This window comes from Sphaeramia orbicularis, chromosome 4 (genome assembly GCF_902148855.1).
Source record: "Sphaeramia orbicularis chromosome 4, fSphaOr1.1, whole genome shotgun sequence".
In the NCBI taxonomy this organism is placed as follows: domain Eukaryota; kingdom Metazoa; phylum Chordata; class Actinopteri; order Kurtiformes; family Apogonidae; genus Sphaeramia; species Sphaeramia orbicularis.
Window position 1 is genome coordinate 40,330,966 of NC_043960.1, and position 21,861 is coordinate 40,352,826.

Below are 21,861 nucleotides of genomic sequence, written 5' to 3' on the forward strand. Positions count from 1 at the left end.
CTCCGAGTGCTTTTCAATTTTGTTTCTTTGTTTGTTTGTTAACACTCTAGCAGCAAAACTATTGGCTGAATTCATACCAAATTGGGTTTATAGATTGCCAGTGACCCAGAATAGATCTGATTACATTTTGGGAACAATAAGTCAAAGTTCCAGATTTTTATGAATTTTTAAAATCTTTTTTTTTTTTTTTTTTTTTTTTTTTTCCATTTACTTATAGTGAGCGAAATTTCACATGTCTGTAGCAGCAAAACTACTGGTTGAATTCATACCAAATTGGGTTTATAGACTGCCAGTGACTCAGAATAGATGTCATTACATTGTGGGAAAAGTAGGTCAAAGTTTACTTTTTTTTTTTTTTTTTTTAAATCATTTTTTTCTCCCATTGACTTATAATGAGGGAAATTTCAAATGTCTATAAAAACATCAATTTTGCTTCAATTTACTTCAAACTTGGCACATATATAGAGGCAATTGATATGCTGACATCAGCTAGATCAATACCAAAATAAGATACAATACACACGAGGGGTGGGGTTTGTTATGCCTGGCACCACTTGTTTATTTATTTATTTATTTACTTAGGAACATAGTTCACTGTCATTTAGTTTCCTCATCTATCTCTTTTATCAGTTATGGAGCTGTAATGAAGGTGAAAATGACATCAGCACATGCATAGACATGATGACATCAGCTGGATCGATGCCAAAATAAGCCACAATACGTGCAAGGGGCGGGGTTTATTGTGCCTGGCACCACTTGTTAATATTACTTTTAATCACTGTAGACCAAGGTTATTATCGTTAACGAAAACGAACGAAATGACGAAAACTAAAATTGAAAAAACATTTTCGTTAACTGAAATAAATAAAAACTCTAATTAAAAGAAAAAAACGATAACTAACTGAAACTGTATTGTGAGCTTACAAAACTAACTAAAACGTATAAAAATTATGGATACAATTCCCTTCGTTTTCGTCTTTGTCAATGTCGGATTGATATGAAATTAATTTATTTCGCTCCAGCAGTTTGAGCTGGTGACACCATACGACACTACACAGTCTGTCATGTCTGGTCACTGGTGGTTTCCAGTCGTCTTCTGGTCCCCACTCTACCTGGAACATACAAACTAAAGCTGGGACAAAGGAGCACAGTTCTGTCTGGGGTTTACTTTAGTGATACATGGGTCGTTTTTTTTTTTTTTTTTTTTTTGGCGTACCGTGTGTGTGCGCGTGAGTGACAGACAGAGCAGAGCTAAAGGACAGAGTCAAACAGGACTAGCATCCAGGTTAAAACTGGAGAGTTTATCACCATGAAAAGGCCTTCCAAGCCCTGAACTGCACAGTTTAGAAGAGGAGAAAAGAGGAGGATGAAAACTAATCCAATTACAGAGGTATGGAAGCTGTTATAATGTTAAAAAACGTTTGATGGTACTAGCAACAGCTAGCTGAACTGAACTGAAGCAAAGTTGGCTAATAATGGAACTGGAGATGATTAAGATATGAGATATCTGCTAAGGTGTGGTTTACTGATGAGGAACTGGGTTATATATGTTTATAAGTGGTTTGTATATGTTTCTGTCTGCTTTAACTGCTGGTTAGCTGGTTTATATATGTTTCTATCTGCTTTAACTGCTGGTTAGCTGGTTTATAATAGGTTCCTATCTGCTTTAACTGCTGGTTAGCTGGTTTATATATGTTTCTATCTGCTTTAACTGCTGGTTAGATGGTTTATATATGTTTCTGTCTGCTTTAACTGCTGGTTAGCTGGTTTATAATATGTTCCTATCTGCTTTAACTGCTGGTTAGCTGGTTTATATATGTTTCTATCTGCTTTAACTGCTGGTTAGCTGGTTTATATATGTTTCTATCTGCTTTAACTGCTGGTTAGCTGGTTTATATATGTTTCTATCTGCTTTAACTGCTGGTTAGCTGGTTTATATGTGTTTCTATCTGCTTTAACTGCTGGCTGCATTGTGCATCTCCTCTCATGCTTTGCACATCTTCGCATTGTTTCACGAAAGTGACGTTGTGTATGGATTGCACCCCACCTCAACCTGCTATAGGGAATTTATACATTGTACGGTACATTGTGTCTCTGCTCAGTCCATGAGCCGCCCTAACCCGACCCCCAAATAAAGTGTCCAGGGTAGCCCATATCCACGCCTCACTAATTTCTTTGAATAGGATGATGAGGAAGATAAAATATATGAAATAACTAAAACTAATACTAAAACTAAACTAAACTAAAACTACGCATTCAGAAAAAAAACGATAACTAATAAAAACTAACAAACCTGCTCTAAAAACTAATTAAAACTAACTGAATAAGAGAAAAAAAAGTCAAAACTAATTAAAACTAAACTATAATTAAAAATCCAAAACTATTATAACCTTGCTGTAGACACAAACTCATAGATTATAGGTGCAGTTATATGTCTTGTGATTTTAACTCATAAAGGCTCAGTGCTACTTTTGGGGCAGTTCCCAAATTTATTTTTCTCTCTATTTTAACCTTTCTTAAGCAATTTATCACCATTTATTCTAAAATTGTCCTTTGTAGTTTGCTTTTTTTCCAGTCAATATCAAGTATTTTACTATATTTAATTCATTGATCATGTAGATGATCATAAAAAGCTCAAATTAAAGTTGAGGGTTCTATCAAAAACAGAGAAAACTTAAGAAAAAAATACTTTTTCAGCAAAACATCAGATCATTAACTAAATATAAACATGCTTCCATCTGCTGTCATTGATCCAACTCCATGGGTTTTACTGATGAGTCAATGTTGTTGAAGATAACGGTGTTTCCATGTTCACTATGAAGCCTCTGAACGTCCAAATGGTTCATATTTGATGACCATGAAAAGATGACAAACTGCATTTTACACCAATTATTTACATGTATTGATAGGATTAGTGGATCAACAGGTTTTAAACATTTTTGATCATTAGATGGTTTTGGTTGACAGCGGCTGTTTGGGTCTTTATGGGTTAACATGAATCCTATTCAGCTGTGTGGTGAGCATCAAGTGAGTTTAAAGTGAGTTTATATATGCATAGTGAGCACTGATACAAAGAACTGATAATCATGGAGACGCATGACACCAAATCCAACTTGGAGTCACCTCTTGATTCTCCTCCCTCATTAATACACAGTGGGTTTTGAAAAACTTTGGCTGAAACTAGGTTTTACTGCAGGAAAAACTGCTGACGGGAGCAATGATATTAAACGGAAAACCAAAACCATGAGTTGAGAGACGTTACAGTGGTCCATGGGCTGGGGGGGGGGGGTGACTGCTGACATGGGAGATGATTTTCTGTGAATAAATCACCACAACTAGCACCGTTAATGTTATGTATAGTGTTTTCATCCATTTAAAAGAGGGATGTACAGTTAGCATATATGTATTATAGAGTTATTCATCACTTTTTCATCAGTTAAACCTCAGGTCACCATTAGATTTGTTGTTTTATTTGGCTACTATGACCATACCTGTGCGTGTTTTTTTAATCACTGTATTACGATGCACACAGAATATAAACGGAACATGTAAACAGTGTTTTACAAAAATGTCATACCAAAAATTTAGTGTGACCTCCCTTTATATTTAACATGTCTTCACTGCTTTAATTGACTGTCACACCAAGTTTCATTAATTTCTCGTTGCTTGGCCTATTTTTTTATAATGGAAACAGACATCACTCTAATTACAGATTTTTGCTGTTACAAGTTATATTGTTCTTTTTTTTTATTTATTTTTTGCTATTTCTTCCATTATGCTCTTGTTGTATCCTCAAGAACAGACTAAGAAATAAATATACTTATCATTAACCTAATGGCATAATTGGCTAAGTCATATTTTTTTCCAGGTTTATTGTTTGTCTGGATCCCCAAAGCTTCCACTATAGTGGTTGCTACTCTTCCTGGGGTCAGTTAAAATACAAATACAGTTACAAAATACAGACATAAATAAAAACAAGTTTACAGTTCATTGTTATCATCAGCCAGCTGAAAATTTCATCTCAACATATAAACCTTAAAACATTCAATAAGCTTTTATCTTTACAGCAGCTTGAATTGCAAGAGTCAAAACAATCATTTGCATTATAGTATTTCCTTGAGTAGTTCCTGTTTTAGTGTTTTTGTGAATGAATATAAGCTTTTAGTGTGTTTGATGTATGAAGGTATCTTATTCCATAGACTGGAGGCTCTGTAAAAGACAAAATTTTTCAGTCGATTCATTTTTGGTTTGGGAAGTTCAGGGTAACCTGTGTGGTGCCATGATTATGTTGTAGACCTCTATACCTTATTCTGTCGGTAAGAAAGTCAGGTTTCGTTGTTGTCATGTTTTTTTGTTTTTTTTTTCTTTTTTGGGAGTTTAACAAGTTTGTAGATTTGTTGTATAATTTGTTTTTTTTCTTGCTTTTTTGTATTGTGTCTGTGCGATTCCTTATGTCTAAGTATATGTTTGTGTAAATGTATAATTTAAAATAATAAAAAAAATTAATTAATTTAAAAAAAAAAAAAAAAAAAAAGGAAGTCAGGTTCTCGTTTACAATAGCACTCATAAGAAGAAAGAGGTTAAATTTAATTTTTGCTTCAACAGTCAACCATGATAGACTGCAATGCATTTTTGTAAAGTTGCATAGGTCATAGCCAGTGATGCAAAAGGAAGCAGCAGTGTTAAGAGAGTGAAGTTATGCAGATATCACAATTAGGCCAAAAATATGACTCTTATGCAAGTACGCTATGAGGCTAATGATATGTATTGTCATTACAACGCTGCAAAAACAGTAAAGCTAAAGGTGGACTTAGGCGCAATACTCTATTCATGTCATTCAGTGTACCTGTTTTTCTGTCATGAAGCTTTTTCTCTCTTTCTTCTGTTTAATAACTTGCCAAGCCCATACTTTTCTCCAACACATCCCAAAAATTGTTAATGGGGTTCAGGTCTGGATTCGGTGGCGGTCAATCCATGTGTGAAAATGTTATCCCATGCTCCGTGAACCAATCTTTCACAATTTGAGCCTGAAGATTCCAGGCATTGTCCATCATGGGTGTAAAAGAAGTGACGAGCTCCTCTCTGCACCACTAAGGGTTAAACATATTAATCCCTGTAGTGATCGCCTATTGCAGGGGTGTCAAAGGAAGGGGTCACATAGCCTAATTTGATCTCAAATGGGCTGGACTAGTAACATAATAGCATATAAATAATGTCAACTCCAACCGCTGTATTTTAGAGTAAATAAAGTAAAAGTACATAATGAAAATATCTACTGTATATCTACAAACTGTCCTTGAAGAAATCATGAACAACCTGAAATTTCTTAAGAAAGCAAGTGCAGTTTAAAAATATTATGCCTCAGTTTATCATTTACACATTACAGCTTACAGGTGGATCTACAAAGACACACAACATTTAGTAACAGGCATAAAGTTGTTAAAATTGCACATACTTCTGTTAAGACATTTCAGGTTGTACATATTTGTTCAAGTTATTCACATTTTTTGTAAATATAAACATTTTCATGCAGTTTTACTTTTTTACATTTAAACAGAAAAAATTTGGTGTTGTCGAGAGAAAAAAGTGCAATTTTAACAATATTTTGCTTGTTATTACATGTTTGGTGTGTTTGTAGATCCACTGTGATCTATAAGTTGTAATGTACATGTGTAAATGATAAACTGAGGCATAATATTGTTAAAATTGCACTTTTTTTTTTTTTTAAAGAAAATTCAGGTTCTTCATGTTATTCACAAATTTTTAAAGAATAGTTTGTAGATGTAAACGTTTTCACTATGTAATTTTCCTCTCTTTTTTCTAAAAAAAGAGAAAAATTGGAGCTGTCTAGAGAAAAAAGTGTAATTTTAACAATATTCTGCATGTTACTAAATGTTTTGTGTCTTTGTAGATCCACTGTGATCTGTACGTTGTAGCCTTATGTACATGTGTAAATGATAAACTGAGGCATAATATTGTCAAAATTGCACTTATTTCTTTAAAGAAAATTCAGATTCTTAATGTTATTCACTAATTTTTAAAGCATAGTTTGTCGATGTTAACATTTTCACCATGTCATTTTACTTTTTTTGTCTAATACAGAGAAAAATTGGTGTTGTCTAGCGAAAAAATGCAATTTTAACAACATTCTTCCAGTTACTAAATGTTTTGTGTCTTTGTAGATCCACTGTGATATGTATGTTGTAATGTACATGTGTAAATGATAACCTGAGGTATAATATTGTTAAAATTGTACTTATTTTTCTTAAGAAAATTCAGATTCTTCATGTTATTCACAAATGTTTAAAGTATAGTTTGTAGATGTTAACATTTTCACCATGTAATTTTTCTTTTCTTGTCTAACACAGAGAGAATAATTGGAGCTGTCCAGAGAAAAAAGTGCAATTTTAACAATATTCTGCATGTTACTAAATGCTTTATGTCGTTGTAGATCCACTGTGATCTATAAGTTGTAATGTGCATGTGTAAATGATAAGCTGAGGTATAATATTGTTAAAATGGCACTTATTTTTTTAAAAGAAAATTCAGGTTCTTCATGTTATTCATGAATTTTTAAAGAATAGTTTGTAGATGTTAACATTTTCACTATGTAATTTTCCTCTTTTGTCTAAAACAAAGAGAAAAATTGGAGCTGTCTGGAGGAAAAAGTATAATTTTAACAATATTCTGCATGTTACTAAATGTGTGTCTTTGTAGATTCACTGTGATCTGTACGTTGTAGCCTAATGTGCATGTGTAAATGATAAGCTGAAGTATAATATGGTTAAAACTGCACTTATTTTCCTAAAAAAAATTCAGGTTCATGTTATTCACAAATTTTTAAAGGATAGTTTGTAGATGTTAACATTTTCACTATGTAATTTTCCTTTTTTCACTACAACAAAGACAAAAATTGGAAGTTGTCATTATTTACAGGTGATTATGATAGTATTTTAATGGTCTGACCCACTTTAGATAGAACTGGGCTGTATGTGGCATCTAAACTAAAACCCTTTTGACACCCTTGACTGTTTTTATAAATTTTGCTTTTCACAAATTCATCCCCAGATTGGACCCTTTGGCCGTATGTTCGACACCTCTGATCTAATGGGAGACTTTTACCTTTTTTTGCTAAGTTACATCCAGGTGAGGACTTTCAGTTTTGGGCCAAACAGTGTATATTCATCCTGTCTCATCCTGTAAATGTATTTTTCCCCTTTTCTTGAAAATCCCATATTGACGTTTGACCCTCTGATGTCTATTTCCTTCTCTTCTCAGTCTGTTCGTGCAGCAGCTAAGCAGGGTTTCATGTGTCATGTAGCCCAGACTCTTATTCATCATGGTCTTTTCAAGGGCCCTCTGAGGAAACCAGTGTGGCATTAAACCAAGCCAGCGGTCTGGTCAAAAGAACCACATGTGTTCCTAACAGCTCTCCACTGACACACATGCTCTTTCAGTTTGACACAGACCAGATCTGCAGCAGAATGAAACTGCAACCACACCAGAGAAGAAGAGCTGTGGTTCTGGACCGGCAGAGTGGGGAGAGCTGCCACAGAGTGAGCTCAGGTGTTCTGCCCTGAGGTGAGCACAGTCAAATATTTGAGAGTGAATGTCACAGAGACGTTAGAACATTTCCTTCCCATAATAATCAGACACTTTGTATGGAAGTTAATGCAAATTAGGAAAGTGTAAGTAGCAGCAGCTGCGACTCTTTAACCACTTACACAGTCAGTCACATGTAGATCTTGCTGAATTTTGCAGTGATTACCGAGGCCTAAGTGACAAAATATTCCAAAGGTTTTTATCAAAAAACAAAGGTGGGATGAAATTTGGAACCGAGGGATTTGCTCAGAGACAAATAATGTTTTTTTTTGCAGGAACATACAATGATAAAAAGCACAAATTCAGCTCATATAATTACATATAAAAGCTCTCTGATGATTTGAAAGCTTGTGGAGAATGGAACTGATTGTTTTTAAATCTTTGCGGCCACAAAACTGTAGAATGATGAGGACTAATAAAATGAGTCTGACATTTTCAGACTAATAAAATGCGCGCAAGTGTGTAATGTTGCGTAGTGTTTAGGATGCAAGACAGAGAAAATTCATTTTCATGGAAAATGTAGCAAAAAAAAAAAAAAAAAACACAAAATGCAGTTAGTCATAGAAATACTGAACACATTGAATTGCAACATTTGACACACACATCACGGTAAATGGCAACCACTGTTCAGTGTTCGGCACCACTGGTTTAACGGTCCGACAAAATGAACTATTAAAACACAACATTCAGGCAAAGCTACATTTCGCAGTAAAAATAAAACATTACAGATATAAAAACATGGAAAATGAAATGGCATGTTATGGCTTGGCTTCTATTTACAGGACATCTGATGCATGAACACAGAAATAAAGAGAAGTAAATGGATGGATGCCCATACACTGTAGGTAGTGTAGAAGTAAATGGATGAACTGAGAGGAAAATGTGTGTGTTAGCGTTATTTAAAATGCACATTAGGTGCCTGATGGTTTTTGTTTTGTACCTGTAAGGGAGGAAAGTCAGAAGAAAACCAGGAAAATGACAGACCTTAGTGATGGCGAGGGCGCAGGCATGTCCCCAAATCTCTATGAGCTGCTGTTGTCCAAACTTGTATTCCTTCATGAGCTCTGACTCTATAGCTGCTGCCTCCCCTTTACTGTTAGGCACAGAAAGACATGTGGTTACAGAGGAATCTAACATGATGATCACTATCAACAAGCACCGAGCTACTGAAGGAATGAATCTGACACACCTTCAACATAGAACCACAGATCTGCTCCAAGAAATGGTCATTTAAACACTGTCACTGAAAAACACTCAAATAATACATACATATATACGTGACCTATAAATAAGCTGTGATAAAGAGTTAAATTTACCAGGATAACACATTAGGTATCAGTTTAATTTTGACTAAATACATGACATGGAAATAATATACAAGGTAATAACAGAGCTGTTCATGTACAGTCTGTTCATACTAATGATGAAATGATCAAATGATTAATCGACTCAAACCGATTGAAAAAATTACTCAATTACAATATTCCTGAATCGAAGCTTTGTTTCCTTAATTTCGCTGCCATTAAACATGGGTTCTGCTGTACATGACACCAGGATGAACACAAAGCTGAACAGTATGTTAGTTCCATCTGAGGGGGTTTGAAAGTAAGTTGTTGAAGACTGCAGTGTGTGTGTGTGTGTGTGTGTGTGTGTGTGGGTGTGTGTGTGTGTGTGTGTGTGTGCATATATACTCTTGTTATTTCTATATAGATATTTCTTATACATTCTTTTACTTTTATACATTTTATGTTTTTGTTTCAGCTGGTTCTGGAATAAAGAACACATTGTTTGTCATTTTCAGACATGTCTTTTTCACATTTTTAGTATCTTTATTTATTTTCTTTTTTTTTGTTTATTCATATAATCATTCAATTTAATCACATTTAGGAAAATTAACCATAGATTAGGGATGTAACGATTACCGGTATAACGATAAACCGTGGTAAAATTGCCAACGGTTAGTATTACTGTTTAAATTTTAATTATCATGATAACCGTGTTTGATTATCGCACTTTTCCAGAGAAAACACCTATGTAAAGATCTGCTTTTATGTCAAATATTTGAGTATAGTTTTAATTTATTACAATTTTAATTGTATATTCCTAATATTTGGAACCAATATTCACTTTTAAAGTCTTTGAAAAGGTTCGTTAAGCATCTTTGTGTTATTTATGCAATAAATTATAGACATTTTTCAAATCGGATTTTATATATTTTTTGTGTTTTCTGTCCTTTTATGTTGATATAGTAGGTTAAAGTGAAAAAAATAATAGACAGATGAGATAGATGAAGTTGTGCTGAAAAAAAAGATTCCAAACATGGGTATAGTAAACATTTGTTAATATAGTATATAAAGGCAAAATCAGTAGTACTGAAAAACAGCCAAAATAGGCTCCGACCACTAAGGGTTAATATTTGAATGTTTCTGCCAAGAGAGGGTACATTGTGCCAATTATTTTATTTGTTTGTTTGTTTTTTGTTTTGTTTTTTTCAAAATACAACTTGGTTAAGTTTTTTCAGTGTGTGTGTAAGTACTTTTTGAGCATTTTGAGCACAGTTTCAACAATACCATGATAATAATGATAACCGCAATAATTTTGGTCACAATAACCGTGATATGAAATTTTCATATCGTTACATCCCTACCACAGAATAATCGATTACAAAAATAACTGATTGCTGCAGCTGTAGTTCGCACACATGCATTATATATAGTATAATAATAATATAATACTGGAATCAGATTTCTATAGTGCTTTTTTTGGCACTCAAAGCACTTTACATTATTGACCCATTATTCATTCACTCTCACACTCTCCCTCTGGTGGTGGTAAACTACACCTGTAGCCACAGCTATTGGCTGACAGAAGTGTGGCTGCCAATTCGTCCCTCCGATCACCACCAAACATTCATATGCATTCATACTCCAGTGTGAGTGACACTGGAGGCAAGGAGAGTGAAGTGTCTAGCCCAGGGGTCGGCAACCTTTACGAGCTAAAGAGCCATTTTTGTCTTGAAAAAATAAAGAAATCTGACTGGAGCCATGAAAAAAATATTTAAACCCATCCACATTTTACCATGAAGTGGCTGCTCTGCTGTAGCCTAGTTGTGATTATTTTTGCTATTTAACTTTGTATTTCCATTACAATAGTGCAATGTCTGGTGCATTTCTAAAATTATACAACTACAAGAAAGAAAACATTCAAGATTTGTACAATTTAAAAAAAAAAAATGATAGACACTATTTCCAACACATAATTATGTTGTGTAACGGAGAAAAAGCGCAACTTTTATGTATAGTGGCTTGCTTTCAAACTACAAACAAATGCAAATTGAGCATCTTGTATTGAATTTGGCAAGAAAATAATCCATTTTGGTTTTTATGCTGTCAAAAAATTATTTAATTTCATGTAAAGCCTGTGTATTTTTGCAGATGGACAAAGTTAGAATAGATTTAGGCAAAAGTAAAGACTCATTCAGTTCGTTTCAAAATTTCCCTTTTGTTTTTTGATGAGAGGAGCCATAGAGAGAGGATAAAGAGCCACATGTGGCCCTGGAGCCACAGGTTGCAGACCCCTGGTCTAGCCCAAGGACACAACAGACAGACTAGGACAGAGTGGGATTCAAACCGCCAACCCTTCGGTTATTGGACGACCCACTCTACCTCCTGAACCACAGCCGCCCCTTATACTTTTATACTTTTTGTGTTTTTATTTCAGCTGGTTCTGGAATAAAGAACACATTATTTGTCATTTTCAGACATGTCTTTTTCACATTTTTAGTATTTTTTTCCACCAATTCATATAATCATTCAATTTAATAACATGTAAGAAAATAATCCACAGATTCATCGATTACAAAAATAACCGATAGCTGCAGCTCTAGTGCGCACACATGCAGTACACACATATAGTATGTTTGGGTGGTTGGAACATGTCAGTGTATGGATGTGGCAGTGAGCCTGCAGCAGGTTTTTAATAGTTTCCCAAACAGGTCTGTGTGTCAAGGCCTACTCGTACCAAACCTTTACAGCTTCTGGGAAACAAGCTTATGAAACCTGAAGCAGAACATGTGAGTAATAAATTGATCTACAGCTGAATGCCTGTATGTGTGTAACCTGCCATGTTTTCTGCAGGAGTTATTATATTTGTACATCAGGTCTAAACTAATAGGCGCTTTGCTTCCTCTTAATAGTCTAACATGGACTTTTTTTTAGCATGGAGGTGTGTTTGTGTGAGCAGAATGTGTGTGTTTCTAGTGTAGCAGGGAAGGTGACAGTCACCTTCTGTGTAGTGCTGTCACCTGTTATGCAAAGTGTGAACAATGGGAAGAAGATGAATGAAAAAACCATCCTTCTGTATTGGAAGGCTGCCTATAGTAGTACATATCTCCTATTACTCTACAGACACCTAGTGGCTCTCTGCAGTACAACAACTTGATTAAAGTGGTCAATGAAACAATAATTTTCAAGAAGAAACACAACTGGACATTTTAATTTCTCTAACTGCTCTATCTCAACACCCACAGATGTAATAGAAATGAGTCTGAAGTCTGTTAAAATCAATCAAAATGATGAAAAGACACAAGGGAGGAGTGAATAATGTGTTGTTCAGTGTGATTAGATAACGTCTAAACCATTTTAAACTTTTATCAGACTATTGCAGAGCCGTAACAGCAAATGAGAAACGGTGGACAAAATCAGTCATACGCCACCAGACTCACCAAGCAGCGTTTCTCTACCATTCATCAAATCTTCATCATTGCAACACAACCAACAGCTCTGTGTGTGACTGACGATGTTTATATCAGTGGGCTTTTCTGCAGGTTACATCATTTGGGTTTTGTTTTGTTTTTTCCTGTTACATCATGCAACGACGTGGAAAAAAATCCTGAAATTCTGCTCAAAAATATGGAGCAAAACTGGAAATGATCAATTTAGTCACATCATTTGCCATTTAGACGACAGGTATAAAAAGACAGAAACAAACGAAAGAGAACGGCATATATTCAGGAATAACTATTACAGTATGTTCCATTTTGACACAGCCTCACAATGTTTTTCACTGTATGACTGCTCGATCTGTGCTGAAGCCACTGTGAATAACAACATTGTGCTGTCTTTGTGTCTATAAATTTACTTTGTGTTCCAATGTGCATGAATTTGTATGGAAGAGTCTCTGTTGAAGAAGTCATGTGAACCCATGCATTCTTTTTGTGTCACTTCTCTCCAGTCTTTGTGGTGACAGTACGATTAAGCACTAAGACGGTTTGTGTTCCTTTTATGGTCTTTTAAGACACAGCAGTCGGTGTGTGTATGTGTGTTTGTGTGTCAGCGAGCGGGTGTTGCCAAGTGGGGCTTCTGGCATTTACCTGTGCCAGTGGAGCAGCAGCAGCTGTCACCCACGGCTCACCTCAGGGATGTTTCCTGAGTCACTGTGACAAGATGCTCTTTAGAAAGTTCACTTCAGTCCACAGGGTTTACTCTCTGTTAGCTGCAGCTGGCGGCATCACAGCTCCTAACAGTTTATATTACATCTGAATTGATTCTGTGGGGATGGGCTAATTTGTTTCCCTTAAAAACAGTAAAAGGAAATCCAATTTGTGTCAAAAAATTCCCAAATCCATGGTGTTGTTGATAGCACTGGTCTACAGTTTTTTAGAAATGATTTGCTTCAGAGATTAAATGTGCTAAATGTTACGTATTTTAATAAGATTAATTGGAAAATAAATGACAAAAGTGCCGGTTTGCTGATGTTTTCAAGGTATATGATTAAGTGTTATTACACATACAGGGTGGGGAAGCAAAATTTACAATGAACATTTAGTTGTTTTTTCTCAGCAGGCACTACGTCAATTGTTTTGAAACCAAACATATATTGATCTCATAATCATACCTAACACTATTATCCATACCTTTTCAGAAACTTTTGCCCATATGAGTAATCAGGAAAGCAAACATCAAAGAGTGTGTGATTTGCTGAATGCACTCGTCACACCAAAGGAGATTTCAAAAATAGCTGGAGTGTCCATAAAGACTGTTTATAATGGAAAGAAGAGAATGACTATGAGCAAAACTATTACGAGAAAGTCTGGAAGATACTATTAAAGAAGAATGGGTGAAGTTGTCACCCGAATATTTGAGGAACACTTGCGCAAGTTTCAGGAAGCGTGTGAAGGCAGTTATTGAGAAAGAAGGAGGACACATAGAATAAAAACATTTTCTATTATGTCCATTTTCTTGTGGCAAATAAATTCTCATGACTTTCAATAAACTAATTGGTCATACACTGTCTTTCAATCCCTGCCTCAAAATATTGTAAATTTTGCTTCCCCACCCTCTATTTAGTGGAAGATTTATAAAACTATTATATAATGTACATAAGCCAATATATACAGGGTGGGGAAGCAAAATTTACAATATTTTGAGGCAGGGATTGAAAGACAGTGTATGACCAATTAGTTTATTGAAAGTCATGAGAATTTATTTGCCACAAGAAAATTTACATAATAGAAAATGTTTTTATTCTATGTGTCCTCCTTCTTTCTCAATAACTGCCTTCACACGCTTCCTGAAACTTGCGCAAGTGTTCCTCAAATATTCGGGTGACAACTTCTGCCATTCTTCTTTAATAGTATCTTCCAGACTTTCTCGTAATAGTTTTGCTCATAGTCATTCTCTTCTTTACATTATAAACAATCTTTATGGACACTCCGACTATTTTTGAAATCTCCTTTGGTGTGACGAGTGCATTCAGCAAATCACACACTCTTTGACGTTTGCTTTCCTGATTACTCATATGGGCAAAAGTTTCTGAAAAGGTATGGATAATAGTGTTAGGTATGATTATGACATCAATATATGTTTGGTTTCAAAACAATTGACGTAGTGCCTACTGAGAAAAAACAACTAAATGTTCATTGTAAATTTTGCTTCCCCACCCTGTAGAACCTGTAAAGTGAATGTATTCTAATGTGCAGACACTGTTTTGAAGTAGATCTTGTAGCTCTGAGACAAATATTCCTTTTGAGTCAAACCCATTCTCTCGTTAATTCTTGAATTTCACATTTTGACCCAAGGCTGTATCTTGGAAAGTTCAGCCAACCAGCATTTTTTACTTGATTTTTTCTTTATCAGTGACTCTCATGTGGTAAAATTTCATTACTTTTATTCTGGAAGCATTTTCCTTGCAGACCAGTGTAGTAGGTGGATATAACTCAAAGCCCGGGAGTGATACTATCACAATAACAGTACTGCAGCTGAACTGACAATTACTATTGATCCTTAACATTACTGACAGAGCAAAGTGTTGTGGGTGTGCAGCTCAACAGCTGCTAGCGTTAGCAAAGAGGGTCTACAATGAGTGAGCAGCACATTGTTACACACTGTTACACTGCAGAAGGAAGACAGCTGGTCCAGCACATATCCGCCAGACTATCAGCTCTTATCAGACTTAATTAACCATTTAGTGAAACTCCATCCTTTTTCAGCATATGCAGAGATCCGCTAGTTATATTTAGATTTGAACATAGAAGCTTCTCACTTAACCCTTTAACCCCTAAGACATTATTGCAGGTAAATGTGCTGCTGTGAGTTTGTGTCTGTTTCAGTGTCATAAAAGCTGCTGTGAGTATGTGTTTGTGTTCTTTTCCTTCAGTGGTTTTGTTTTACTGTGTGTTTTATGTCAAAACAGGATGGAATAACAGAAAAAGACAATGTGAGGAATTGAAGTTTGACAGGTTTTTACTAAATAAGACACTCAGAATGCACATCAATAAGAGATTTAGGATGTTGAACATGAGCTGCGAACTGGAACACACTGAAAAACAAGTATTTGAATTCTGGCCCAGTAGTTTTTGTTTCGGGGCTTTTTTTTTTTTTTTTTTTTTTTTTTTCAGCTGCTTTTTGACACCTGGTGGAACTCCAAAAACAGTTAGGGTTAGGGTTAGTCAAAACTTGGTAAAAACACTGTAAAAAATAAATAAATAAAGGAAAATCACCACAACACTACAAACAGTACAAGTCAGTCTCACTCACTGTTCTGTAGTGATGTGACGTTCATGAACGAATCAAATCTTTTGAACGGCTCTTTGAAATGAACGATGGGAACCGAGTCTTTGTAAAGAGCTGTTCATTTATTTTTATTTATTTATTTATTTATTTTTAAGGAGGGAGTGTCCGATTGCCTGTCAATTTAGTGTCACTGGGGAGGCATTGGGTAGGAGGAGAATGTTCAAGCAGAAAAAAAAGAGTGCTTGTGCATGTCTCATGGCAAGAAGTTAGCAAAAAAACAAGTTTGAAGCGTGAGGTGAGCATAGTCAAGGAGGCAGAGCTGGAAGACTGGTCGAAACCAGAGAAAAATTTGTGAAAGAGTGAGTGACCACCTGTGAGTAATGAGCCAAAGAAAAATGTTATTTCATAAGAAAATGTTTTATTTTCTTCTTCATTTTTAGCCTACAGACTAGTCCACATAATGTACCATGATGTTTTTTGTCAAATTCCAGCATTTGCCTAATGTCACCTCTCATGTCATGTATTTAGCCCACACATTTTAACTAACTATTCTTTTTTATGGTAAGATAATATTTACTGCCGCGCCAATTAAACACCTTTAAAATGTAATGTCAATCATCACATGTAGCCTATTTAGTCATTAAAACGCTGGTGTTTCAAAATAATGCAAAAAACACAACAGAGCCAGTCTTTTGAACGGCTCTTTTCAGTGAACGGCTCCTGATTGAACGGCTCCCTTCAAAGAGCCAAAAGTCCCATCACTACTGTTCTGTGTTTAACCCCCCATTACACAGGCAGCGGAGGGTAGGGGGTGGGGGTTACTGAGCATGCTCAGATGTCTATGGAAAGGACAAGGCCTATTCAATCAGCACATTTTGAATTTTTTCCTGTTAACCCATAAGGGCCCAGTGTGACTTTTGTGTCAGTTTCCAAATGAATTTTTCTCAATATTTAACATTTCCTAAGTGATTTATCACCATTTATTATAATTTTATACTCTGAATTTTGCATTTTTTCCAGTGAAAATAATCTATTTTCCTATGTTTAATTGACTGATCATGTAGATGTAAAGTCAAAGGTGATTATATCAAAACAGACACAAATTAAGAAAAACTGACTTTTCCAGTCAAATCTATCATTAACTGAACATAAACCCAGTGTCTCCATCCAATGTCACTGATTCAACTCCATGGGTTTAACTGGGGAATCAATGTTACGGAAGATGACGATGTTTCCATGGTAACTACAGAGCCTCTGAATGTCCAAATGGGTCATATTTTATGACCGTGAAAAGACGACAAACTGCATTTTACACCAATTATTTACATGGACTGATAGGATTAGTGGATCAACACCTTAGATCAGTAGATGCTTTTGGTCATCGGTGAATGTTTGGGGTTTTTCTGGGTTAAGCAAACAGTTGATTTAAAATACATCATACATTCAGAACACTCACCACAGACACGTCAGGGGTTAAATGGTTAAAGCTTCAATAACTTCTAATAAAAGAGGAGCAGAAATATCTTAGATGAGACTGAAATGAGTCATGTGTAGATGTGTGTGTGTGCTCATGTGTGGGGCCCTTATGAATATTAGCTTCTGTTGAACCTGTAGTCACAGCCTTGCGGCCGGCAGCAGCCTCTCCCTGGGGACACAGTTGATTTCCCCATGCTGCGTCTGATGTGCTCCTGCACTGTGTCACCTTCACTGTAGCACTGCTCTACTGTGATCACAACCCGCTTAATGAATCTGTTTACTTTACACATGAGATAAGGTAAAATGAAACTTTAATGGTCCCCATAGGGAAATTGGGGCACCGCCGCAGTAAACAGCAAGAGCATATAGAAAGATAAAAAAGAATTCTTAAAATGATGTAGAAGTCTGTGGTCACAAACACATATTCAAATGTAAAATTCAACACATGAATACATTATAATGTTCTGATGAGAATAGAATGCAAAATACAATACATACTGGATCTCTATCATCAGATTTCACTGTTTCTGCAAAATCAGGTTGTAGATATAGAGGGAAATAGCATATTACATTGAAGCTTTAGCTGTGTCTAGTCATGCTAGTCTAATCTATAACATATGTAGCAACACTCGTTAAATATAGTACAACCCAGTGGACAATGGAGCCAAAACAATGACTTTAATGTTTGATATTAAAAATAAAATTCACCCTGAAAATGAAAGGCATTGAAAAAAAAAAGTATTATAGAAAAAATTGTAATGGCATCAAAAGAGGTATTGGCATTGATAACGTTTCACTGAAGTTTAAAACACAAACATCTAATGTTATATTATTTCATTTTTATTGTTTTTTTGCATTCTGATGTGCTTTTGAATGAAAATCATATTATTTTTATTTGATGTCACTGTTTTATTAATAACAGTTTATAATTTCAGTAACGTTTTCCTTTTTTGATCACAGTTTTTTTATGCTTACTGTGGTTTTTCAGTTTCAACTTTCTGTCACTTTTTTGGTGTGGAGGGATCGAGGGGAAGGGGTAGGAGGGCACAATTTGTGTATTATTTGCATTGCATATTGAAAACAGCGACACTGGGCTCAGTCGGATGGACCCCGCCAGACTTACTAGACCCTTGAGTATAAGAGCTATCTCAAAATGTCATCTACTAGTTCACCTGGAGCTCCCAAACCCCAAGTAATTCTTTTTCTTTATGCCGTTGTTTATCGAGAAGTGGAATGGATTTAAGTTAGTTTTGAAAAAATTGTATAATGTTTTAAACTTCAGTGAAACGTTATCAATGCCAATACTTGTTTTGATGCATTACAATTGTTTTACAATACACGTTTTTTAATGCTAATGCTTCTATTTTCAGTTTCAGGGTGTGTTTTCAATACAAAATTTTATTTCAAGAAAAAGAATTACTTGTGGTTTGGGAGCTCCAGGTGAACTAGTAGATGACATTTTGAGATAGCTCTTATACTCAAGGGTCTAGTAAGTTTGGCGGGATCCATCCGACTGAGCCCAGTGTCACTTTTTTTTTTAATATGCAATGCAAATAATATGCAAATCGCACCCACCTACCCCTTCCCCTCAAATGCTCCACACCAAAAAAGTGACCGAAAGTTGAAACTGAAAAACCACAACTGTGATCAAAAAAGAAAAACGTCATCAAAATTATAAACTTCCGGTGATAAATCAGTGACATCAAATAAAAATAATAGGATTTTCATTCAAAACACATTAGAATGCAAAAAATAATAAAAATGAAATAATATAGCATTTGATGTCCATGTTTTAAACTTCAGTGAAATGTTATCAATGCCAATACTTGTTTTGATGCCATTACAGTTGTTTTACAATACATGTTTTTCAATGCCAGTGGTTCTATTTTCAGTTTCAGGGTGTGTTTTCAATGCGAATTTTTCATCAAAATTATACACTTCCGGTGATAAATCAGTGACATCAAATAAAAATAATAGGATTTTCATTCAAAACACATCAGAATGCAAAAAAATAATAAAAATGAAATAATATAACATTTGATGTCCGTGTTTTAAACTTAAGTGAAACATTATCAATGCCAATACTTGTTTTGATGCCGTTACAATTTTTTACAACACACGTTTTTCAATGCAATGGTTCTATTTTCAGTTTCAGGGTGTGTTTTCAATGCAAATTTTTATTTTCAATATCAAACATTAAAGTCATTGTTTTGGCTCCATACTGGAACACCCAGGCAATATGTGAAAGTAGAATGTGTGGCATGTAAACACAGTAAATTTAGACTGTAATTCCAGCCTACGAAGCATCCTACTATTTATATGAGAGATGATATCATATGAGAAAGGCTTCTATTTTTCTAACACCCACACAACCACACACATTGCCCTTCCCCCACCTCTGTTTCCCCACTTTCCATCTTTCCCCTGTGAGATAAGGAGCTACATTAAAATAACTGAACGTGAAAGACTGCAGTCAACATCTATCCAACCTGCTATTTTGTACTCACCAGGGAGAGGGATCAAAATAATAGAATAATCAACCCTTTCATGCATAGTGGTCACTACAGTGGACAGCTATTCTACAGCTGTTCTCTTGTATATTCATGGGTTTTATTGTTTTAGTTCCATATCAGCTAACACTGGACACTTATGTATCATCCCATACAGTGCATTTCATACCATTACTGTAACTATGCTGTTCTTGATAAACCTGATCTGCAGCGACATGTTTTAGTGTCAATCAACAAACAAAACAAATTTTTTTTTTTTTGCATATTATCTCCATGAAATGAATAATAACTAGTATTAGAGTATGTTAAAATGTGGGAAAACATCTGATTAGCAGCATTAAAAATGTTTTTATTGCATACTTTTCCATATCACTTTCTGATATTAGGTTTTAAATACATGTTTCTTTGCTTGAAAAATTAAATGCATGGGGTCCGGCTGAGTTGACAGTTTTGTAACTCCTTAAAAAAAAAAAAAAAACTAAATCACATGTTTTTTTCATGCCTAAAGAGTAATAAAAACACACAAATATTGTGACCAAGGTCGTCATAATTGCATGAAAGGGTTAAATAGTTACTCAAGTATAAATTTTAGGTACTTGAGTAAATACATTTTAAGCAAATACTACACTTTTTTTTTTTTGCTGTGTTAAATTTAGCTGGTACAAATTGACTGTGATGTTCTCAAAAGAACACTTCTCAGCTCCAAAACCACTTGTTAAAAGCCGGCACTAGACCAAAAAAACTGGCTATTTCCTGCTCTGGATTTACCGTTGTGTAATAAGCGGAACTGCACCCACTAGAAGGAGGCCATGTATGTGAGCTGTAAGTGGAACTGGATTATTAAAGAGCAGGTAATAATTAGTCAGACTCCTGCTTCGAAGAGAACAGAGAGAATGGAAACACACTGTTTAGAAGGTCCACAGCCTTCTTCCCCCTGCCTGTGCTCTCTTCTATTACCTATCCACCTCTCGTTCTGTCTAATACTTGATAGCTTTAAATGACACTCCAGGTCTTTTAAACACAAATAAAGTGCTGTGTCAAATGGTAAATTGCTAAGAAGGGGACCTCTTTTTCTGTCCTCTTTAAAGTACTAATCTGTGACATTTCCATATAATTTCACAACTATTTTCTTCCTGCCTGTCACAGTTTATAGAAAATAGTGATGATTTATTGTCAGTCCAGACCTTTTGTGTTTTCTGGTATTCATACACTGGCCTTTCTCAAGTAAGTATCCTTCAGCAATCTGTAAAATGTGAGTCGGTTTTTGATTAAATTGAAATTTCTTGGGAAATCATGGCTGTACTGAGTTGGCCTTCAAATACGTGATAAACCTCAAAAATAAAAGACCTAACGTACCAACATAGAGTACATAAACAGGCAAGACAAACAAAAGGTCACAATGTGGAGTTAACTAAGTAAATAGTAATTGGATATTTACTGCAGTGATTAATGTTTCAAACAAAAAGTTGATGCAGCAGCTTCTTATTTCTTGAAGGAGCGATATTTAGCTTTTTTTAAAAATGGAATTATGCATTTTAAAACATTTCCCCATGGTCTACATAAACTGTAAATGCTATGCTTGGGTCTGAATTCTTCATTAATTCAACTCCACAGTTCCATCTTCAACCTTATTTCTGAGTAATGACACCAGAAAGGTCCATTTGAGCGCTGGCCCTTTAAATGCAAATGACCCCACCCCCTTCCAGGTTGTTGGCTGTGCTGCTCTGTCCCGTTCAGCCACTTGAGTTTGTTAATTCAGCGAACAACTGAACATTTTAGGTAATTGGCTTAAAGTTTGGACATATTTACCTCCGCCAAGGAAGGGCAGAGGTTATGTTTTCACCGAGGGTTGTCTGTTTGTTTGTCTGTCTGTTAGCAAGACGACTCAAAAAGTTATGGACGGATTTTCAGGAAATTTTCAGGAAATGTTGATACCGGCACAAGGAACAAATGATTACATTTTAGTGGTGATCAAGGGGGGGGGGGGCTGCCTTGGCGGAGGTCTGCGCTCTCCAAGTGCTTTTCTAGTTTCAGTATAGACTACAACCGCTGCTGCTGACGAACAATTATGTCGTACTCGGAGAAATGTTCATCTGAAGTCTCTGTGTGCAAATGTCAGGACGTAACTAGCCATAAAACGTAACAAATTAAGAAGGAATTGAAACAGGTTGTAGAAACTCAATCGATTTTTGCCCAAATGAATATACAGAAAGCTTTGCAGCACCTGGAGGGTTCAAATTCAAACTTCTTAAACTATTAGG

The 21,861-nt window shown here is 35.4% G+C and overlaps 1 protein-coding gene across 1 annotated transcript in view; it reads right to left on the reverse strand.

Moving 5' to 3' along the window:
- The window catches only part of yjefn3 (YjeF N-terminal domain containing 3), a 96,675-nt gene that overhangs the window by 28,281 nt on the left and 46,533 nt on the right, over positions 1 to 21,861 (reverse strand). Inside the window, exon 2 of the mRNA XM_030133030.1 lies at positions 8,587 to 8,695. Coding sequence (XP_029988890.1) covers positions 8,587 to 8,695 — 109 coding nt within the window. The remainder of the gene's footprint in view (positions 1 to 8,586; positions 8,696 to 21,861) is intronic.